This window comes from Chelonoidis abingdonii, chromosome 4 (genome assembly GCF_003597395.2).
Source record: "Chelonoidis abingdonii isolate Lonesome George chromosome 4, CheloAbing_2.0, whole genome shotgun sequence".
NCBI lineage: Eukaryota > Metazoa > Chordata > Testudines > Testudinidae > Chelonoidis > Chelonoidis abingdonii.
Window position 1 is genome coordinate 37,930,411 of NC_133772.1, and position 21,281 is coordinate 37,951,691.

Below are 21,281 nucleotides of genomic sequence, written 5' to 3' on the forward strand. Positions count from 1 at the left end.
ATGGATAGGTGATTTGAGTGTACAAGCATAAGTACCTTCACAGGGAGTACAAAAAAATGACTCTTTAATCTAGCACCCCTCCACCCCAAAAGGCATAACAAGAACCAGTGGCTGGCAGCTGAAGCCAGATAAATTCAAATGAGAAATAAGGCACATTTTTTCCTAAGTGAGAGTGATTAGCCATTGGAAGAAACTACCAAGGAGATGATGGATTCTTCACCCTTGGATAAAGACTGAATACCCTTCTGGAAAATATTCCTTAATCAAACACAAGTAACTGGGCTCAAAACAGGGGTAGCTTGGTGAAAGTCTATGGCCTGTGTAATACAGGAGATCAGCCTAGATTTAATGATCCCCTGGTCTTAAAATCTATGAACAATAGTTATTCAGAAGTCAAGATGATTTTTTTTTTAATGATATGGGCAAATCCCTTTTGGTTGGTGGATGTTGCCCTTTATTTGTTGGTGTCCGAGGCCTGTAGCCTGTAAATATATCCCTGAGTAAAGAAAGAAAAGATAAACAGGGGAGATATTCAACTAGAATGAAGCATCCTAGAGCAGGGGAAAGCAAAATATTTGTAAGTATCTACATGGGGAACAAATATTTAATAATGGGCTCTTCAATCTAGCAGAGAAAGGTATAACATGATCCAATGGCTGCAAGTTCAAGCTAGACAAATTCAGAATGGACATTAGGTATAAATTTTTAATTTCTAATTAACCATTCGAACAATTTACCAAAGGTTGTGCTGGATTCTCCATCACTGAACATTTTAAAATGGATGTTTTTCTAAAAGGTCTGCTCTCAAGAATAATGCTGTGGAAGTGCTATGGCCTGTGTTACACAGGAGGTCAGACTAGATGATCACAGGTCTGGTCTACTACACTACAGAGTTAAATCAATGTAAGGCAGCTTACACCAACCTAACTGTAAGCATCTACACTACAGCATTGCTACCGCTGATATAAGTCACCCACTGCACCGACCTACTCCACCTACGTGAGAAGCATACTGCTTACGTCGATGTAGTTAGAGTGACACAGTGTCCATGTAGACACTGTTACTTACGTCACCTGCTGGCTGTCAGCCCTGCGTGGGCTCACGGCTGGAGCCCTTCTGCCTCAGGGCTGGTAGGCCAAGATGTCAGCCCTGTGCAGGTGGAGTGAGGGGCTCCAGCTGCGAGCCCTCCACACATCAGAGCAAGTTCTCCTGGTGAGGAGGGTAGTGTGGACATGAAAAGCTGCAATATTTGCTCCAGTGGCTGTATTTTGAGTTCACTTAGACTGACTTAATTTTGTAGCATAGATGAGGACATAATGGCCCCATTTGACCTTGGAACCCATGACAACATGGGCAATGGGCCCAGCATGTCCTAGGCTGCAGCTCATGTGGCCTGTGGCCATGGCAGATCCCTGCCTGGCAGGCACCACTCAGATGTTGGCAGCAAGGCACACGGCTTGCCTGGCTCTGTTTCTGTGGGCTGTGTACTGAGGATGGGGCAGCGCTGGTGAGGTGTTGGTGTCTGGCTCCTACTGGGACAACAAAACCTGTGTGAGTGGCTCCCCTGCCCACCAGTATTTGCTGGGGCCAGTGCCAGGGTGGGATGATTGGTGTGTGCCCTCCACATGGCAGCCAGCGCTATGGCGGAAACCATCCCTTCCCCTTCGCTAGGGGGAATGCTCCTTAGCAGCAGTTACTCAGCTGCCCTAAATTTGTACATGCAAAACACAACCTAGCTCCCGTATGCACAGCCCAGGCAGGGCAGAGATACACGCTCCCCCCCTTACAGTCACTCAGTGGTTCAGCCCGACAGCCTGCACTCGCTCCTCCACCCCAATGGTTCGGTCCGCTACTTTGCACTCCCCCTCTCCTCACCCCCGTCATAGACTCAATGGTTCGACCCACCAGCTTGTGTCCCCTCCCTTTGGGGGAGCGGAGCTCGCTGCGCGACCCGGAAGTGCTGCGAGCCTGGTTCCGGTGGGGATCCCAGCGGCGTTGCGCCCCCCTCAGTGTCCCGGCCTAGTCTCCTCTCCCCCCGCTCGCCCACTTCTGCCGATTCCTTGTCAGCCGGGCAGCGCAGCGGCGGCGCGTTCGCTGAGTGAGGCCGCGACGGCGGCGCTGGCTCTTCTCCGGGGGTGAGTCGCTGAGGCCGGGAGCGGAGGGCCCCCGCCCCACCCGGGCGCCCCGCGGGTGGGCAGCGCGCCCTAAGAATCGCGCGCGAGGCGGGGGAGTCTGCTAGCCGCGCTCGGGCTCCGGTGCCTGGCGGCGGGCGGGGATGGGTTGGGAGTTTGGCTTGTTTGGTGCGGGGCTTGTCCTGGCTACTCGTCTTACTTGGCCACGGACGACATCGCTTCCCCGCACCCACCAGCTGGGCTCCGCGCGGCAGGGCGGGCGACTCCACCACCAGGCAGCTCCGCTGCATATGCCCCGCTGTCTCTCTAGCTCAGGGCGGCGCAGTCCCAGCTCCGCTTATATAATCGGTAGCAACAGGCCTGGGAGGTGCTGGAGGTTACATTTCCGTACCACTGTTTTTCTACTAAACGAATGTGTGGCAGCGGCCGTTTTCTCAGTGTGACTTAGGGGCGGGAATGCAGTTCTGTCAAATCAAAGGCTGGCGATCTGGTTGCTGCCAATCCCATCCAGCAAAGTGAGCTAGGGTTTTAAAAGCTCAGAGCTGTAAATTCTGGGTGTCTCTTACTAAACCTTTAAAATATTACTAGAAAAGCTATCTTATTGTAGTAAATGCAGTATCGAGTCCTTAGCAGAGAATGGTAACCTAAGTAATGTGTCACAAAGTATGGACCATCACAAAACTGCTTACTTCCTTGATATCGGCACTGTGTGGCAGGGCTTTGGAGCTGTACTCCGGCTCCGCTCCAGGCAAAAAAGCTCTGCAGCTCCACTTCTCCGCTCTCCAGCTCTAGGCTCCGCTCCAAAGCCCTGCTGTGTGGCTTGATCTCAGTGTTTTGAATGCCCTCTGAAGTACAATTTTATAATTTACATCCAGTTTTATTGCTAAAAGACTTATTGAGGTGAGTATAGCTTGCCCCAGGGGTGTTGGGTATAGTAATTGCCCTGTTTGCAGTGCCTCTTACTGATCATATGAAACATATAGAAAGATAAGAAAACTGGCTAGTTTGGTTGATATGATTACACATCATTATTGGATATTGTGTGTGTGATATCAACAGCCAGTGGGAAAAAGCTTCAGTTTTTTGCATGTGTTAAACTATTTTGTAATATTTAGAATTAGTCCACCAGCTGGCATCTCAGCTAACTGCATAGGTAAGGCTTGTATGGAACCTGTTTGCCTATGAATATAAACTTTTCACAACATTTTAATTGTGTGTAGATTTGGAAGGAGACTATTCGTATTAGCACCACAGGGTCAAATTTTTACATCAGTGTATTCTTCTCAAAGATAGATTACCTTGTGTTATCTAATTTCATTTTAACATTGTTCAGCTAGCACTGGTGCCTTGCATTCAGTGCCTTTAGTTCTTTGACTGGAGTGTGATTTTTGCAACTTAAGTTGCTAAATGCTATCTCTGATCTACTGGTATGAGAGGTAATAATTAAATACTGGTACATAATGACAATTGTTATGAGTATTATAACATGATGTTTGCTACATGGATGCAAAGTATTAAGGTAGTCCTGGATGTTTTCACACATCTACAGGAAGCCAGACAATGGCTATGGATAACCCAATAAGTGATACTTACCAGGTCTTGACCCCTGTATTGTTTTGTTGTTGGCGTCCCCGTCCAAGGGGGACACAACTGATCTGTTTTTGTCCCTATCCATAGAAGGTGGGAGAATGGAAAAGCCTCAGGGGAATGACAGTGGAGAAGCTGTTGGTAAAAGGAGACTCTGTAGCAAAGAGAGTTCAGAACCAAAAGAGGAGTAGGAGAGTGTGTGTGTGCGTGTGTGTGTGTGCGTGTGTGCGTGCACGTGCGCACGCAGGCAAAAGGATGCGGGACTTTCTGAAGGACACACGTCTCTCAGGAGGTTGAGGAAACTGGGGAAAGGTCTTGCTTGCAGGTGGGTATTTTTCCATATATCTGTATATCTCTTTTGCTTTCTCTCAGTGAAGTGTGTAAGGTTTAAAGATGTTTTGTAAAGTCTGTGTTACTTGCCTCAATTCTCATGAGGTCCCTGAATGGCTAAACAGTAACCCAGAGAACCCATGGTGGAGCTTGGAGGGGGGACATGCAAAAGATACTGGGCAGACTTGAGGGGCTAGCGCTGGCTTTGGAGCTCAGGGTAGCTGGACTGTGGGGTCCCACGTCTCCAAGAAGGGGTGGAGTCTGTACCCTGGGATTGGGCCTGAAAGGACCAGACTAAGAGAGAGAGCTGTTTGGACACAGCTTGGATCCAGTATGTTTAAAAGTACATGGGATCAAAGGATTGGATCCAATACAGCAGCCTCAGCCAGGGCTGTAACATGCTGGTCTTTCACCTCAGAAGTGTCAGTGGGTTATCTAGTGAAAGCCTCTGTAGGCCAGGGAGTGGTTAATTAGCAAGTTGCAGACCTCCACTCCTGCCCCTCATGCTATCTAACTCCATGCAAGTTAAGTTAAACTGTGGCTTTCTGGTTCTCTGAGTTCCTGTAATATTTTGAGATCTGTTTATTCTTGCTTTGGCCTATTTATTAGAGCAGTGGTCCCCAATGTGGTGCCTGTGAGTGCCATGGCGCCTGCCAGGGCATCTGTGTGCACCCACGTATTGTCTGGTGGACGAGCATCAGCTGAAATGCCGCTGGGAAGGAGCGTCATTCAGAGGTGTCGCCGATGAAATGCTGCTGCTTGTCGGCGGCATTTCAGTGGATGCTCGTCCGCCGGCCATGGTCCTCGGTTGCTCGTTGTCTGGCGCCCGCCAGATGGAAAAGGTTGGGGACCACTGTATTAGAGCATCTGATACTCCTCAGAAGAATGGGAGCCCTTAGAGATCTCACACTAAACAATACTGAGACTGCAATCTTTAGTCAAGATTCAAGTCTTGTAATACATGCACTGATTGCCTTTTCTCATGCTAAAAGTTTGTCAGATGGCTTCTGTCACTGGAAGCCTCTTTATGCCAGATATTAAAACCCAAGTCAGATGCTTATGGAGAGATCTGAAATAGTCTCAGATTCCTCATTTTGGGGGAAGAGGTGTCACATATTTTGCAGTTATAGGTTCTGGGCCTCTAGGAAATTGATTATGATGTTCTGCATCATTCTTTACAGTTATTTAAAATATAGGCTTTGGTTGGGTGATTCTAATTCCTAGTATGTAGGTTGCCTGGAATAACAATTTAGACTTATTGTGCTAGTTCTAAAGTTCTGTTGCAAGTTTCAACATTACATATAATGTATGTGAAATTGTATAGCAGTAAACTGTAGATGAATTATTGCATTATTGCTAACCCAAAATTTTTCTAGTGTGTCTAAGTCTATTCTTTTTTTGAGTCAATTTAATTTCTTGTTGCTTTACATTCAGGATATTATGGTGGTTGTTAACCTCTGTATCTCCAGCCTTTTTCTCAACCTCATGAGGTTTTGATCTTTATAACTTTTGTGTGTGTTTTAGTTACTGCAGATTCTGAAACCTGAATCACATCCAGTGATTTTCTGATGTCAGACATTAAGTGGGAACTGCACAATTTCAGTAGTATGAAACCCAAATAAAATAGACATTTCCTGGTTAGTGAAGTCTGGAAGTTACATGATGAGTCTTTAGGAAATTTAAGTTTAGTTGTAGGTGTTCTCTGGTGTATATCTTCCCAATTACTGTCAACAAAACAAGACAAGTGATCAAAATAATGGAATTGAAAACCTCAAAGATGTGAGAAAATCTAACTGACTTCTGCTTTCTTGTCTTGAGAGTCTCTGTAATCCAGAATGCTTCTGAAGTAGACTAAAATAAATATTTTCATTTTTTTTAAATTAATGCTACACCTAAAGACTGTTCAAAGTACCCAGAATAAGAAGTGACAGTGCTGTTGGATTAAAATGTTGATTTACAAAAATGTCAGGCTCTTGAGTAATTTTTTTAAAATTACCTATTGTACCCCTTTGCCCACAAAACAAATTCATTCAACATTTAATTTTTTGTTCCTTCAGAGAACCTCTTGCAAGTACAAGTTTGAAAATCACTTTTTAACTATTTGATAATTAAATGTAAATGATTTAAAACTCTGTTTCCATGTTAAGACTAATAAATAACTTTCACAGTAAATTATGGTGGTGTTGTATATATAATGGTCAACCTCACAGTATGCTGTGCGCGCGCACACACCCACAGAAGACAGTCTCTGCGCTAAGTTCATAGTTTATAAAGATGAAGATAGTAGAAGAGTGAGGGAAAGGATCAACATACAAGCAGTGATCTGGGCAACTGACATTTGCTTATTGCTTTGTATATAAATTTTTTATTAAGATGTTGCAGAGCTCATCTTTTTTTATTTATTTTTTTTACAGATATTTGAATGTTTTTTTTTTTTTTGCGGGGAGTGGGGGTGAGATTATTTCCAGGGCTTATTTAAATTGCTGTACATAAGATGTGTACAATTTCTGTGAATAGTGCATAAACTCTATGCGCAGCATTTTTTATGAATTTGAAGTAAATAGTAACACCCTTCTCCCTCTTAGCTTTATTTTTTTGTGTGAGATATTTGTTGGGATTGAAGGTAAGGAGGAAGAATGGTGGGAAGGGGTTGGGAGAGTGTGATGGGGAATATGGAAAGAGGGAGGGAATTCATAGGAGGAGAAGGGGAGAATGATAGGGCACAATGAACAGGTGTAGTGAGATTGACTAACTGAGGAGGTGGACAGGATGCAAGTGGACCAACACCTAGTTGCAAGACACACCCAAGCAGAAAACATCCCGAGTGCAAGTTTTAGAGTTAGGTGAATAGCAGGAGGCTGTGAAGGTCTCTTTGGGTTTGGTGTGGTGGTGGATGGATACTGATGGTGATACTGATACAGTGATAGTACTGTGTAAGCTTCCCCAGCTTCAGACTTACTCCACAAAGTCTGCTAGTGCCTCTCCTTCATGACCTGCGAGTGTGGCATTCCAGTACTTCTGCTTTCCAGAAAAGAGACTATTTCTGACAGCATGTTTAATTTGAGGGTCTGGACAGTGTTTAATTAGTCTTCACTGGTGGCCCAAACCAAATTTGCACCCACATTTCCAGTTGTGAAAGGCTAACATATGTAAATGCACAAATGATATACTCCAGAGCTGGTGACTTAAAAAAAGATCATCTTGCTCTAAAAATGGCTAGGCTCAGTGGAGTTGAATTCCAGAAACAATGGACCTGAGCCATTGAGAATATACTGCTTCTTAAATGCATTGAATCGTCATCAGTTTTTCTTTTAAAGGGCAACTGTCGAGTATGATTTTGTTTTTTGTGAACTCCGTTTTTTGCTCTCTTTAGAAACTAGAATCTATTTTAGCTTCAGTTTGTCACCTTCTATTTGCAAAGGCTGTGTCTTACCCCTTGTCTATCCCAAATTTCTCATGGAACAAATGCCTATGTGAAGTTTTCTTTTTTGGGGGTTTGGTTCTGTGTTCTTTGTGAATGCAAACTTCCCATTAACTTAATTGAGTGTTCTGAGTACTGTGTGTTGCAAGTGCAGAATGGGGCCTTGGTCATAACTGCCATCAGTTATATCAGCTAGGTTTTTGGAGTAACAGTGGCTAATTTGTGCTGTATTTGTATTTCATGGATACCTTTCATTGGAGAAGAGCAAAAATATTGTACAAATCAGATAGTATTAGTGGCTATGTCATTTCAAAGCAACAGAATGAATGAATACATGTACATTTGCAATCATGAAGACATCTACTTGAGCATTCCTTGGAACTATCACTAAAAGTCTGATTCTTACTCTTCCAGTTCACTTGTCTGATATATTTATTTTTGTAATAAGCTTCATAGGGATATTCAAGTTCATTTGTAAGCCATGGGACAGAGAGAAAAGATGGAAACTCATGCTATAAAGAGAGTGGGGAAAGGAGAGAAGGTGAACTTCATGATAAAGCTGAATTTTAGCTATGGATTCTGTAACTTTCACTTTTTCTTTAAAATTTTGGACCTCTGATAGTTTGGAAATTGTGTAAAAGGGCGAGTGTGGATGATAACAATCAAAAGATAAAGAGGAAATACACCTGATCTATATTGATGCAACATTAAGATGAAAAATTAAAATAAAAGGTCAGGAAGTACAAATATTAAGGTTCTTATAGTGATGTGAACTGGTTCACATTGCTCGTCCTGTGTATTTTGTGATGATTCATTTAACAATAATAGAAATATTAACTAAAATACCAAGTTGTACTCTATAAATTTTAAAAAGAATATCTAAAAAACTGAACCATCTCAGCAATGTAGCTTGACTAAAGTTGCTCTAGGAATCTTAGCTTTGGAATTTCCCAACTTTACCACAATATTGTGGTTGTATAATTAATGCAACTAGTGTACCATTTAATTATATTTTATATAATGAAGTTGAGGCTGATTTTAAATACATAAATATGCACTGCTGAAACTTGAAAAACTGATAATGGAAACTAGCAGATTTAAAGTGCTTCTTAACCTTTCAGTTACATCACATTGTGATTGCCTTTAACTGAAAGTGATTCGGTCTTCATCAAATATAAATGTTTTTTAATCACTCCTGTTACTAAATCAGCTAGAAGCCAATGGAACTTTTGACTAAGGGTACACTTTTTGCTTTTTTCGCTTAACATTAAAGAGTGCTTTCATAGTTTAGTCCTATGGGTTAGTGAAACCTGCATTTTTAAGTCAGTTAATTTAGTGCCGGGTTATGCTACATGGCTTCAAAAGGAAATGACTGAGTGAAGATGTTGAATTCAGGGCACATCATGAACATCTGCATAAAACATACAGTGCTATGGTGTTTCAGAGCTTGTTTTAGTATCTATTATATGCAGTGTGAAGGTGGGAGGGAGGGAGAATGAGGCAACTAGTTAGAACCTCATTATCACATTCATAAGAGAATGTCTATATCCCTTTTCTGAAGAGAGCCTCTAGGAATCCTGACATAATGCACGTCTTTTTAAACAAGGTTTCTGTAACCAAGCCAGAGATTAATATATTTAATTGCACAGTAATCTTTGTTTCTTAGTTTGTATTAGTAGCATGTGGAGGAAAAGCAATGGCTTGATTGTCATTAATTATGGATTTGGATCATGGCACATCTTTCAGCGTTTCAGTTTATTACCAGCCTCTTCTGACCCACAACAATTAATTTTAGTTGCATTAATGTGCACTAAACCATGTCTCCTTGTTTCTTTGAAAGATTCGTCATGGGATCTGTGGTGTTTTTTTGTTACACCTCATTATGGAGCTGTGCAAGGAAAAGACTTATTTAGACGGTCTGAAACACAATGTTCTTTTGCCTGGTTTTTTGACTTGGAAAAAATATTGAGATTGTGCTTTGGTATTTCAGTAGTTTCTTTTCAGTTAGTCCTTGAATGCTGCTGAGAATTGGAATTTATGTACTCATGTACAAGGGTTGGGTTCCCTTCAAAGGATACAGCGGTGTAGGCGTTGATATCTGTAACTTCCTCTAAATGGTCCACTCAGTGTCCTTGACGTTTGCAAATTGACTTCTTGCCACTCTGAACTAACAACCAAGGAAGCAAAAAAACCCCTTACAGATGTGACTCTTGGATATAACATGGGATACTCTTTTCACTGTTTTTGTTCTCACTGGTCCAAATGAAGAAATTTTGAATTGTAAGTTTCAGAGGGATAGTCCTGTTAGTCTGGATCTGTAAAATGCAACAAAGAGTCCTGTGGCACCTTAAAGACTAACAGATGGATTGGAGCATGAGCTTTCGTGGGTGAATACCCACTTCATCAGATCAGACATCTGATGAAGTGAGTATTCACCCACTTATGCTCCAATACATCTGTTAGTCTGTAAGGTGCCACAGGACTCTTTGTTGAATTGTAAGTGTAAACTAAACTTGAGGAAAAAGCTGCATCTATTTAGCTCATCACAACATTCTAAAACTTTTACTTGACAAAATATGGTTCTCTGGGGATCCTCTGTGAAATGAATTGGAAAACAAAGTTTCTAATTACATTTTGTATCCGTGAGTCTAGTGGGCATGGCCACTTTCAGTAAGTTACTAGTTTGGGAGCCCAGTGTAAAGCTAGTTTCCAGCTTACATACTTGATAAGTAATCAAAGAAACATTGTTTTTAAGGAGTAACCATTGAAGTGTTTAATATTTTGCTTTAATATTAGTAGTCTTATATTGGGATTCTATGGTGCTGTCAGAAATGCCACTTTTCAGCAAGAGAGATGTCAGGTGCAGGATTGAAAAATTTAACTACAAATTTGGGAACAAATTTTACATTCTTCTGATCCATAATGTATATCTCTGATAATTGGAAAAAGTTACACATTTGAGGGATTTGCATTTTGGCTTTTTCACTTAAAGCATGGTATGCATTTTACTGATGTGTGTATATCTCTCTAGATTCACTGTTTCTCATCGTGTGCTGAGCAAAAAAAATATTATGCTTATTCAAACAGTGAGCTGTCAAACTGTTTGGAACTTTGTGTTTTACTTGAGTCTTCTTTTTTTCAGGGAACTGATTCCCAATGCCCTGCAATGGATGATGACAGTCAGGATGAACTGATAAACAAGAATGCTGCATTAGGCAAAGGCAAAAGATCAAATTTAGTGCTCCTAAGTGAAGCAGGTATCTCAAACCATGCTCTGTACTTGTATACTTCCTGTTTTAGGTTTTAAACAGTGTTTGCCTATCCAAATAAGTAGTAGTTATAGATAAATATCTGTTCTGAGGGAGAAAAAACTGAAATCTTTGTGCCATCTTGTAGGTTGTGTGCCTCCAGCTGTTGGCTTCTTTGTACTACTAGCCAATTAAATGCTGAACAGTGCTGTCACAGCTTGATAATAAATGATACTCAGAAAAGTGCTGCAAAAAGCACCTTGGAAATCTGTTGTTTCAGCTTCTGTATGGATTTGCCTGCAGCAGGATTTCTGATACGTATTTGGCTATCCCACATACTTTTTATTTGCAGTATATTCTTAGCGAGGGGTCATGTGCAAAGTAGATGCAATTAGTGTTTTCTCTTTTGTCATTTTAAAAGAAAGCAATGATGGAAATAGTGGGGATTCAGAAGATGATACAGGAAGTGAGGAAGAAGATGGCACTGATGAAGATGGGGGTGAGGAGGAAGGTGAAGATGAAGATTTAGAAGGTGAGTCTGTTAAACGTGCTTGTGTATGTTTGTTTGCCTCAAGTATTTTTGATGGCTGGAAGAGAGAAACTGGGGTTATGGCTTTCCTTCCAAAAAGTAGCAACAAAATGTAAATCCGATGTTTATGACTCTTTTCGTGATTCTTTAAAAGAGGAATCTAAGCATTTTTGGCTCTTGTTTGTCTAAAATGCTCGTATTTAAGATAATAAAGTAGAATTTAGTGACTATTTCCCTTCCTTCAACTGCATCTTAGTAAGAAATGGACTTGAGACACTCTTACACATGCCATATAAATGGATGTTTTTTATTTATTAAATGTTCTATGACACTTGTCACCATCGTATGTTAGTAATACCGTAGTATTACACCTGCTAATTATTCAAAGGTGTTGTTTTTTCCCAATTCATTTTTAATTTCTATTCAAATGTAACTTCCTTGTTGGCAAAATGATGTTATGGAGGGTGAAGACCCCACGCTTATAAACAGCAGACAAACAAAAGCATTTCGCTAACTTACCCAAGGAAAATAATCTAACAATTTTAGGTGATAAGTGGTGCAGAGGAGTCTCTCAAAGTCTAGCAGTGGAAATGGTACACTCAAACTAAAGTAGGATTTTGTAACTTCTGTTTCTTTTACAGGCAATGGTAAAATGGGGTGTATGTCTGTTTGGTTTTGCATTTATTACTCATCTGCCTATACAGATATTACTTGACATGTTATATTTTTGTCTGTCACTCTGAAAGTAATGGTGAAATGGACTGTCCTCAAGCTAATCTAACTGAAGTCCTGAAAAGTGCTGAGTCTGTGCTAAGTGCTTTTTAGGGAAATTCGTTAAAGAAATGCAGTTAACAACTATTACACTTGTGCACATATTTAATTAGTTTCGGTATCATCCTAATTTCTTTACTTGTATGTTCTATACCTTTTCCCCACTTGTCTGTCTCGTTATAGCTTGTATTCTCTAGGGCAGAGATTGTTTTCCTTTGTGTCTAGGAAATGCATAATATGTTTTGGGTGCAACCACACTCTAAATAGGCATTAAAAAAAAAAATTAAAAGAAACAATGCCATGTGGTTTTAAAAAATAAAAAGCTTGCAGCNTAATTGGAAAAAGTTACACATTTGAGGGATTTGCATTTTGGCTTTTTCACTTAAAGCATGGTATGCATTTTACTGATGTGTGTATATCTCTCTAGATTCACTGTTTCTCATCGTGTGCTGAGCAAAAAAAATATTATGCTTATTCAAACAGTGAGCTGTCAAACTGTTTGGAACTTTGTGTTTTACTTGAGTCTTCTTTTTTTCAGGGAACTGATTCCCAATGCCCTGCAATGGATGATGACAGTCAGGATGAACTGATAAACAAGAATGCTGCATTAGGCAAAGGCAAAAGATCAAATTTAGTGCTCCTAAGTGAAGCAGGTATCTCAAACCATGCTCTGTACTTGTATACTTCCTGTTTTAGGTTTTAAACAGTGTTTGCCTATCCAAATAAGTAGTAGTTATAGATAAATATCTGTTCTGAGGGAGAAAAAACTGAAATCTTTGTGCCATCTTGTAGGTTGTGTGCCTCCAGCTGTTGGCTTCTTTGTACTACTAGCCAATTAAATGCTGAACAGTGCTGTCACAGCTTGATAATAAATGATACTCAGAAAAGTGCTGCAAAAAGCACCTTGGAAATCTGTTGTTTCAGCTTCTGTATGGATTTGCCTGCAGCAGGATTTCTGATACGTATTTGGCTATCCCACATACTTTTTATTTGCAGTATATTCTTAGCGAGGGGTCATGTGCAAAGTAGATGCAATTAGTGTTTTCTCTTTTGTCATTTTAAAAGAAAGCAATGATGGAAATAGTGGGGATTCAGAAGATGATACAGGAAGTGAGGAAGAAGATGGCACTGATGAAGATGGGGGTGAGGAGGAAGGTGAAGATGAAGATTTAGAAGGTGAGTCTGTTAAACGTGCTTGTGTATGTTTGTTTGCCTCAAGTATTTTTGATGGCTGGAAGAGAGAAACTGGGGTTATGGCTTTCCTTCCAAAAAGTAGCAACAAAATGTAAATCCGATGTTTATGACTCTTTTCGTGATTCTTTAAAAGAGGAATCTAAGCATTTTTGGCTCTTGTTTGTCTAAAATGCTCGTATTTAAGATAATAAAGTAGAATTTAGTGACTATTTCCCTTCCTTCAACTGCATCTTAGTAAGAAATGGACTTGAGACACTCTTACACATGCCATATAAATGGATGTTTTTTATTTATTAAATGTTCTATGACACTTGTCACCATCGTATGTTAGTAATACCGTAGTATTACACCTGCTAATTATTCAAAGGTGTTGTTTTTTCCCAATTCATTTTTAATTTCTATTCAAATGTAACTTCCTTGTTGGCAAAATGATGTTATGGAGGGTGAAGACCCCACGCTTATAAACAGCAGACAAACAAAAGCATTTCGCTAACTTACCCAAGGAAAATAATCTAACAATTTTAGGTGATAAGTGGTGCAGAGGAGTCTCTCAAAGTCTAGCAGTGGAAATGGTACACTCAAACTAAAGTAGGATTTTGTAACTTCTGTTTCTTTTACAGGCAATGGTAAAATGGGGTGTATGTCTGTTTGGTTTTGCATTTATTACTCATCTGCCTTTACAGATATTACTTGACATGTTATATTTTTGTCTGTCACTCTGAAAGTAATGGTGAAATGGACTGTCCTCAAGCTAATCTAACTGAAGTCCTGAAAAGTGCTGAGTCTGTGCTAAGTGCTTTTTAGGGAAATTCGTTAAAGAAATGCAGTTAACAACTATTACACTTGTGCACATATTTAATTAGTTTCGGTATCATCCTAATTTCTTTACTTGTATGTTCTATACCTTTTCCCCACTTGTCTGTCTCGTTATAGCTTGTATTCTCTAGGGCAGAGATTGTTTTCCTTTGTGTCTAGGAAATGCATAATATGTTTTGGGTGCAACCACACTCTAAATAGGCATTAAAAAAAAAAATTAAAAGAAACAATGCCATGTGGTTTTAAAAAATAAAAAGCTTGCAGCTGTTGTGGAATGTACTCAGTTCTCTGCTGCTGCTAGGCCAATCTTGTGCCCAAGCAATATGTTAAAATTGACAAAAACAGTATTTCCTGGGTATGTTAAAGAACCAGAATCTTGTATATTGCATTAACACCTGCTTGCCCAAGTGGCACTGTAACAAAGTAGCAGAGGTGTACTTGTGTCCCAGGTTGCATATTAAAATGCTGTAAGATTGCCAGTAATTCATACTACAGCTTATTACAAAAATCAAATGTTTTTTTGTAAGTACGAGGTTACAAAGCTAAAATTGTGAGCATAACCCTTGGGAACAAAGTGCTGTGACTTTTCAGGTTTTTCAAGGTGTTTGACCTTAACAATGTTCACTTAACCCCTCCCCCCCAACAAACAAAAAACTGAAGCAGAGAGAAATTAATAGAATTTCACAATTGTTATGTGATTATTTTCTGCTTGTGTAGACTAGTACTCTACTGAAACTGAGGTTCAACTGGCAAAAAGAAATATTTTAGGATTTTAATGATTTCTTCAGCACATCTTGCAGGTTGCTAGGAGTGGACCAGTGTTTTCCAAGTCACTTTGATTAGATTGTTTGAGCACAGATTTGATTTGAGCACGTTCCAAAAATATATTAATCAGTCCTCTAAAATATTGTAGTCATTCTTGAGCCTTGACTCTGAAATATACAATACAATACATGCTATTCTTGTTTTGTGAGGAAAGTATTACACAGTGTTTTGGTGTTATCTTATAGCTGCATTAGCAGCCTTTCTGAAGATGTTGTTATGTGTTTGTTGGACGCTAAGCCTTTATGAATGGAGAAATGCCATGGTATTTGCCTAGAATGAGAATTAATACTAGTTAGTGAGTGATTAGTGATTTTTGGATCTCAAATTTTGGGTGCACCACTGAAGACACCTTAGTAGGCCTGGTGTGTGGTGTGTTTTTTTTTTTTTTTTTTTGGGAGTGAGGGTGAATGACTCTGCACTTCAACGAGACTTTAATGTCCCAAAATCACTAGTTGCTTCAGAAAAATCTTGTCCCTATTCTGGAATGATTGGGAATATCTGGCAGTGCTCTATACCCTTGACAGTTCCTATGAAAAAGTGAATGAATACTTGTTTTGAAAATTATGCAGAAATGTCACCAAGCTGATTTATACTATTTCACCACCACCAGAGAGAGACTTCTTATTTTGCTGTCTTTCTCTCTCCTTTTAATCTTCTGCAAGCGTAATCACAACTCTGATTACCAAGAGACTTTAATAGATCCTTTTTTTTAAAGGAATATCTAGTTTTTAATAAAGTCGAGGGAAAAATAGGGAGAAGAATCAATCTAGCTTGTGATAAAAAGATTGTATTTACCCTTCCCTTTCAAAAGCAACCCCTCGATCAGGATTCTTTCTGGTTTAATATTTTCCCATGCTGGAACCCTGCAGTATGTTAAAGCTATTTTTTTTTCTTATTCTCAAGATTCTGAAGATGAGGAGGAAGATGATGACTATGCTGAAGAGGAAGAAATGGAAACTGCTGTTGCGGAAACAACCATTTCTCTGAAAACAACGCCACAGACAAATGGAGGGGACATTTCTTCTGATGATGATGCTGAAAACTGCCCCATCTGCCTCAACACCTTTAGGAATCAGGCTGTTGGAACTCCTGAGAGCTGTGCCCATTACTTCTGCTTGGACTGTATTGTGGAGTGGTCTAAAGTAAGTCCTTTTTTCTCTGTTCTTGTTCTTTTATCAAAGATAACGTGTTAAGCTTTCATACCTGTCTGTCTTCTGATCAGCCTGCACTAATATTTTGGTAAAGATCTATTGAGTTGTGGTAAGGATATCAGCAAGCAGTTGGAATATTCAAATCCATTTTCTTAAGATTTAATTGAGATCAATGAATGCAAGATGACAAAGCGCTTCTGCTTCACAGACTCTTGGTAATTGAAAACAGCCCTTTTAAAACTGATTTGAGTTGAGAACTGCTTATGAGCCTTGCTGATGGGACAGGTACTAAATTTTTTTTTTTCCTTCTAGAATGCCAATTCCTGTCCAGTGGATCGAATCCTCTTTAAATATATTTGCATTCGGGTGCGATTTGGTGGTGATATCTTAAAAAAGGTAGGCCATCTACTAACCTTCAAAAAAAAAAAATCAATGTAACCAGAAAATAGTTATCCAGAGATTTTTCTCTCATACAGTTTATTTAATATTCAGTTATTATATGGATTACCTCCATCCTAATTTGATCACTTTTTCGGGAAAGTTTGTTTTTAGCTTTTTAAAATCTTCTATTTATACTACTCCATGGTACATCACAAAGTGTGGTGCCTTATTTAAGTCAGAAGGAATGGGTATATGCTATGTTTAACTTACATAACTACCTCTTTTTCAAAATAGGAATTAGATTGTAAACTCTTCTGGACAGAGACCATCTTTGTCTAAGTAGAAAGTGTCTAGAACTGTGTGCATGCTGCTGTAATATAAATAGGAATAAACCCTGGTTAAATGTATGTGGAGAGATAAGGCAATGGATTCTTCTCATTAGCACTGTTTTGTATTGGTAAATAGTTGTGCAAGAGGAGATCACCTATCAGATATTGGAGTCTCAATTCCTAGCACGAGAACTTCAGTGTATTGATAACTTGTAATAATTTGTGGTCTTGATGAGTTAGCATTGTCCATTTTTCTTTAATGTGTCAGTCAGCATACTGTCTGTCTTGAAGACACAATCTCTCTTAGAATTCTAGGGATCTGGTGACATCTTATCATAAGATAGTTTATGTATTTCTACTGTGTCTCATATTTATTTTAATCATATTTGTTTCTGTGAAGTTAATTTGAAATAATCAACTCTTAGTGCTACTTTCATAACTTCCAAGGGTATTTCTTTGTGGCATCTCACTAATGTCAAGGAAGTCAGAAGCATCTAAACCTGAAATTTTCTTAGTTATACATCTCTTGGGCTTTTCTCATCTCAGACTTATTCAGAATTTGACCTAACATTGCTTTAAATGGCAATTTTCTGTTGCTGACAATATCCAGTCAAACCCATCACAAATAAGGAAGATAAATGGTGGAAGTTGTAGCACTTACCTCATAAATGATCATGTTCTAGATACTCTGAATAAAATGGAGGTTCTGTTAGGGTAGAACAGGCGGTCACTGTAGCAATGAACTGCTATTGTTGCTGATGTAACAGAGTGGATAAAAAGAATACAAGCTTCTACTTAAAATATGAAACTCTCTTGTTTAGATTCCTGTTGAGAATACAAAAGCTCAGGATGGTGATAGCGGGGAGGATGATCCAACTTTTTGTGAGGTGTGTGGCAGAAGTGACAGAGAAGACCGCCTGCTGCTGTGTGATGGCTGTGATGCAGGGTAAGAATAGTTGAAGGCCTGAGTTTATGACTGCAAACAAAGGGCTCCCTCTGAGGGAGTGAAGTGGTTATAATTCACAGCTGTTTTTCAGCACACTGATTCTTTGTGGGCTATCATTCATAACAAGGTGATTATTATAGTTGGAGAGGAAAAGGGTCTATTTACCTTTCTCCTCGCTCTCCTTGTTTTTCCTTAATTAGAATAAGCAAAAGGTCGTATCTTCAAGGCAATTTAAAAAACACTCTTATTTTAAATTTTGGCATACAGATGCGTCGTGTTACTTAAATATAGCTTGTGGCTAAACTCTCATGTAAGGATTTAAAGCTGTTACACCATTTATATGAACCTCACAAAATTGTCCATTGATATCCATTCAGTTTGTTAAATTTCAGTAAGTATAGTTTTGTTTGTGCCTTTGCAGTCTATAGTCCCCAGGGAATTTAAACATTCATGGTTGGGATTGAGAGGTAGAAGCTGTGAGGTCAGGCATGTTGCCGAAACACTGAACAAATATAGTAAATATTCATAATTAAAGAACTCCTAACAAAATAAGATTTGATAAGTAGAACTCTTAACTCAAGTTCTTACTTGTGCAAGTCTGTCCTCACTTTGTTTTGTGTTCTAATTTTTTTATTTTTTTTAAAGTATCAGAGGGGTAGCCATGTTAGTCTGGGTCTGTAAAATTGGCAAAGAGTCCTGTGGCACCTTATAGACTAACATACAAGTCAAACAAAAAGAACAGTCTGTTAGTCTAAAGGTGCCACAGGACTCTTTACTGCTTTTTCTTTTTAAGTGACAGTTTCAGCTAATTTTGTATGCAGAGTTGTTGTGGCCATGTTGATCCCAGGGTATTAGAGAGACAACTCACCAATGGAAACTGGTCCAGTAAAAGATATTACCTCATCCACCTTGTGTCTCAGCTAATTTTGTTTTTCTCAAAATAAGTTTTACTCTTAGGAATATCTGTTCTTTGTGGAACTACAACTTGTTCAGTGCTTTTTTCTCAAAGTGCTTTTCATCTCTTCTGGCTATCTCTTGTAGGTCTCTGTGGCTAGGATAAGTCCTAAAGAAATTTAGGATTATTTTCTTCAAATTTTAAGTCTCCTGACTTCTAAGATTATCTGTGTCTCAGTGATCTGAAACAGAAACAATAATTATATTTCCCATTTTTGTTCATTGTTCACCCTTTTATAGCTTGTAACCACATAAATAGGGTCATCCTTCTCTTTTAATGGAGAAAGTGTCACGTGCTCCAGGAAAACAGGTCCAAATTTTCTGTATGTGCAAGAATTGCATGAGGGCTTTCCTTTGTGGCAAAAAGCATCAATTATAGAAACATACTAATCTGATAGTTGATATTGGCTTTAATCTGTGCTGGAGAGAGCCACTAATACAATGTTTAACCTCAGGCATGGAACTCAGTCCAAGCATTTAGCTTTTTAGGTTGGGTAATTCACTGGAAAAAATCCATTTAAAACTGATTGTCTTTTAGCCATGTAGTTTGAGTAGAAGCTGCTTCAAAAGTTTAAACACTTTACTGACAATCCTGACTTTAGCTAATGCTATGCTGTCTTGTATTAACTGTGTTGAAGATGGAATAGAATCAATAAAGGAACAGAATTGCATAATCTAAAAAAGCTTAATGGTACAGCTTCTGTTGACTACAGTTGGTGAGACAATTTGATCTAGTAATTCAAATCACTAGGCAAATAACATTTTAAAGTATTTATTATGGAACGAGCGTTATCCCATTTTTTGTCTTTAAAAATTGAACTGGACATATGCACCTCTGTATAAAGTTATGTGGAGGACTGCAAACTTGGGCCCCAGGTGTGTAGACAGCTCTGTATGGGTGAACCCTTGAGAGCGTGTGAAGCTCCTAGCCTGTGCAGTCATACAAGGTTATGGTATTGTGGAAAACTTCAACAGACGTTAGTCATCTCTGAGTGATTCCTGGATTATATTTGATGTATGGGGCTTGTATTCACAACTACACAATCTAAGAGGCAGGTCCAGTCTGTGATGTATGGCAAAGTAAAGATTTCAACAAAACCACTTTTTTTTTTTTTTTAATCCGTGGAAACCAGCATTATTTCAAGTTAATGTCTGTTTTACCCTTTCCACTGCTTTTAATTTCTCCAGAGCACCTTGAAGTTTTTTTCCTGCTCTGTATTTGTTATTTCTTTCTGTGAATTTGATCCCAGTCACAACAAGCACCTAACAAAACACGAAGCAACCACCGGGGGTGCAGAATTTTCTAGGCTTGGAACTTGAAGCAATTAAAGGAACTTCTGGAAATCCTGCAAGAATCTATGACACTTGTATAACTATCAGGAAACATTATTGCTTTGGAAACTAATAGAAGCAGCTCCATAGACTGCAATTTAGGGCAGTGGCTCTCAGAGAATTATTAGATGTCTGTTTGCATAGGAGATGACTACCTTATATGGCCTTTGGATGGAATTTAAAAAAAAATCCAAGAAACTTTTTTTTTTTCTTTCCGTGTTGATAAGAATCTCATTGAGTGTTGCTCTTGTATTAGATACCACATGGAATGCCTTAATCCACCTCTGAATGAGGTACCTGTGGATGAATGGTTTTGTCCAGCATGTGCACCAACTAATGCTGCTGTTGCTGCTGCTGGTAAGTATTTTGATCAAATCTCACTTTTTACCCTGATTCAGATCACGGAAAATAGCTGATCTTTTTAAAAAGATGCTGTCCAGTTGTTTAGGCCCCAGATTTGACACCTCCTCCCCCCTAGTTGTTTTAGTGGGCAGCCTCTTTTGGGCTCATTGACGGGGAAAGCAGTGTTTGTATATTAAGATTTTATTCAGGGATTGTAAGCTACGGTGTGTTGTCTTGGAAGTGGGTCTGTTACTAGCCCTAGCCTGGCTGGGAATGACAGGGTAGAAGCAACTCTTCTCAATGCCCAGCAAATTATCTAATGGATGAAGGAGTGACGTTATCTGGCTTTGGGTATATTTGTGCTGCCTTCTTTGCCAAAGGGTCAGTTTGCAGTGATGGGTGTGTGTGTGTGTAGTGGGGGGGGTGGGGGGGAGAGGGGATGGATCGAGGCCTGGTGCAGAAAACAGAATGAGTATCTTGATTTCGGATTCTATAGTAAAACTTTCAACTCTTGAAGGAATGTATACTGATAAGTGACCCAGAGGGCTTTTCCTTTTCAGAGACAGATCATGTGAGTGAAGAAGAGGTTGCTGCCCTCATAGCTGATGTCACCCCTACCACCAGCAGGCTACGTCTTAACGTCCGAACTCGAGCAATAGCCAGGACTCGGCAAAGCGAACGAGTTAGGGCAACAGTGAACAGAAACAGAATAACAACTGCACGGCAAATTCAGGTATTGAGAAGTGTCCAGTTAACTTAGAAATATGAACTTTAAAATTTAAAATCAAGTCTCGAAAGACTCTCGTAAGAGAGTTAAAACAAGTCTACTCATTACTAGCTCAGCAGGCTTGGTAGCAGTTGAATTCTGATTTCCAGGATTCATAAATTCATAGACTCTAGGACTGAAGGGACCTCGAGAGGTCATCGAGTCCAGTCCCCTGCCCTCATGGCAGGACCAAATACTGTCTAGACCATCCCTGATAGACATTTATC

The 21,281-nt window shown here is 39.6% G+C and overlaps 1 protein-coding gene across 2 annotated transcripts in view; it reads left to right on the plus strand.

The window, feature by feature from the left end:
• Positions 1–1,941: 1,941 nt before the first annotated feature.
• The window catches only part of PHRF1 (PHD and ring finger domains 1), a 44,884-nt gene continuing 25,544 nt past the window's right edge, over positions 1,942–21,281 (plus strand). For both annotated transcript variants that reach the window (XM_075065064.1, XM_032773440.2), the window contains exons 1-8: positions 1,942–2,135; positions 12,557–12,671; positions 13,084–13,194; positions 15,757–15,995; positions 16,317–16,400; positions 17,536–17,660; positions 20,203–20,303; positions 20,849–21,021. In XM_075065064.1, coding sequence (XP_074921165.1) covers positions 12,581–12,671; positions 13,084–13,194; positions 15,757–15,995; positions 16,317–16,400; positions 17,536–17,660; positions 20,203–20,303; positions 20,849–21,021 — 924 coding nt within the window. In that variant the 5' untranslated portion in view covers positions 1,942–2,135; positions 12,557–12,580. The remainder of the gene's footprint in view (positions 2,136–12,556; positions 12,672–13,083; positions 13,195–15,756; positions 15,996–16,316; positions 16,401–17,535; positions 17,661–20,202; positions 20,304–20,848; positions 21,022–21,281) is intronic.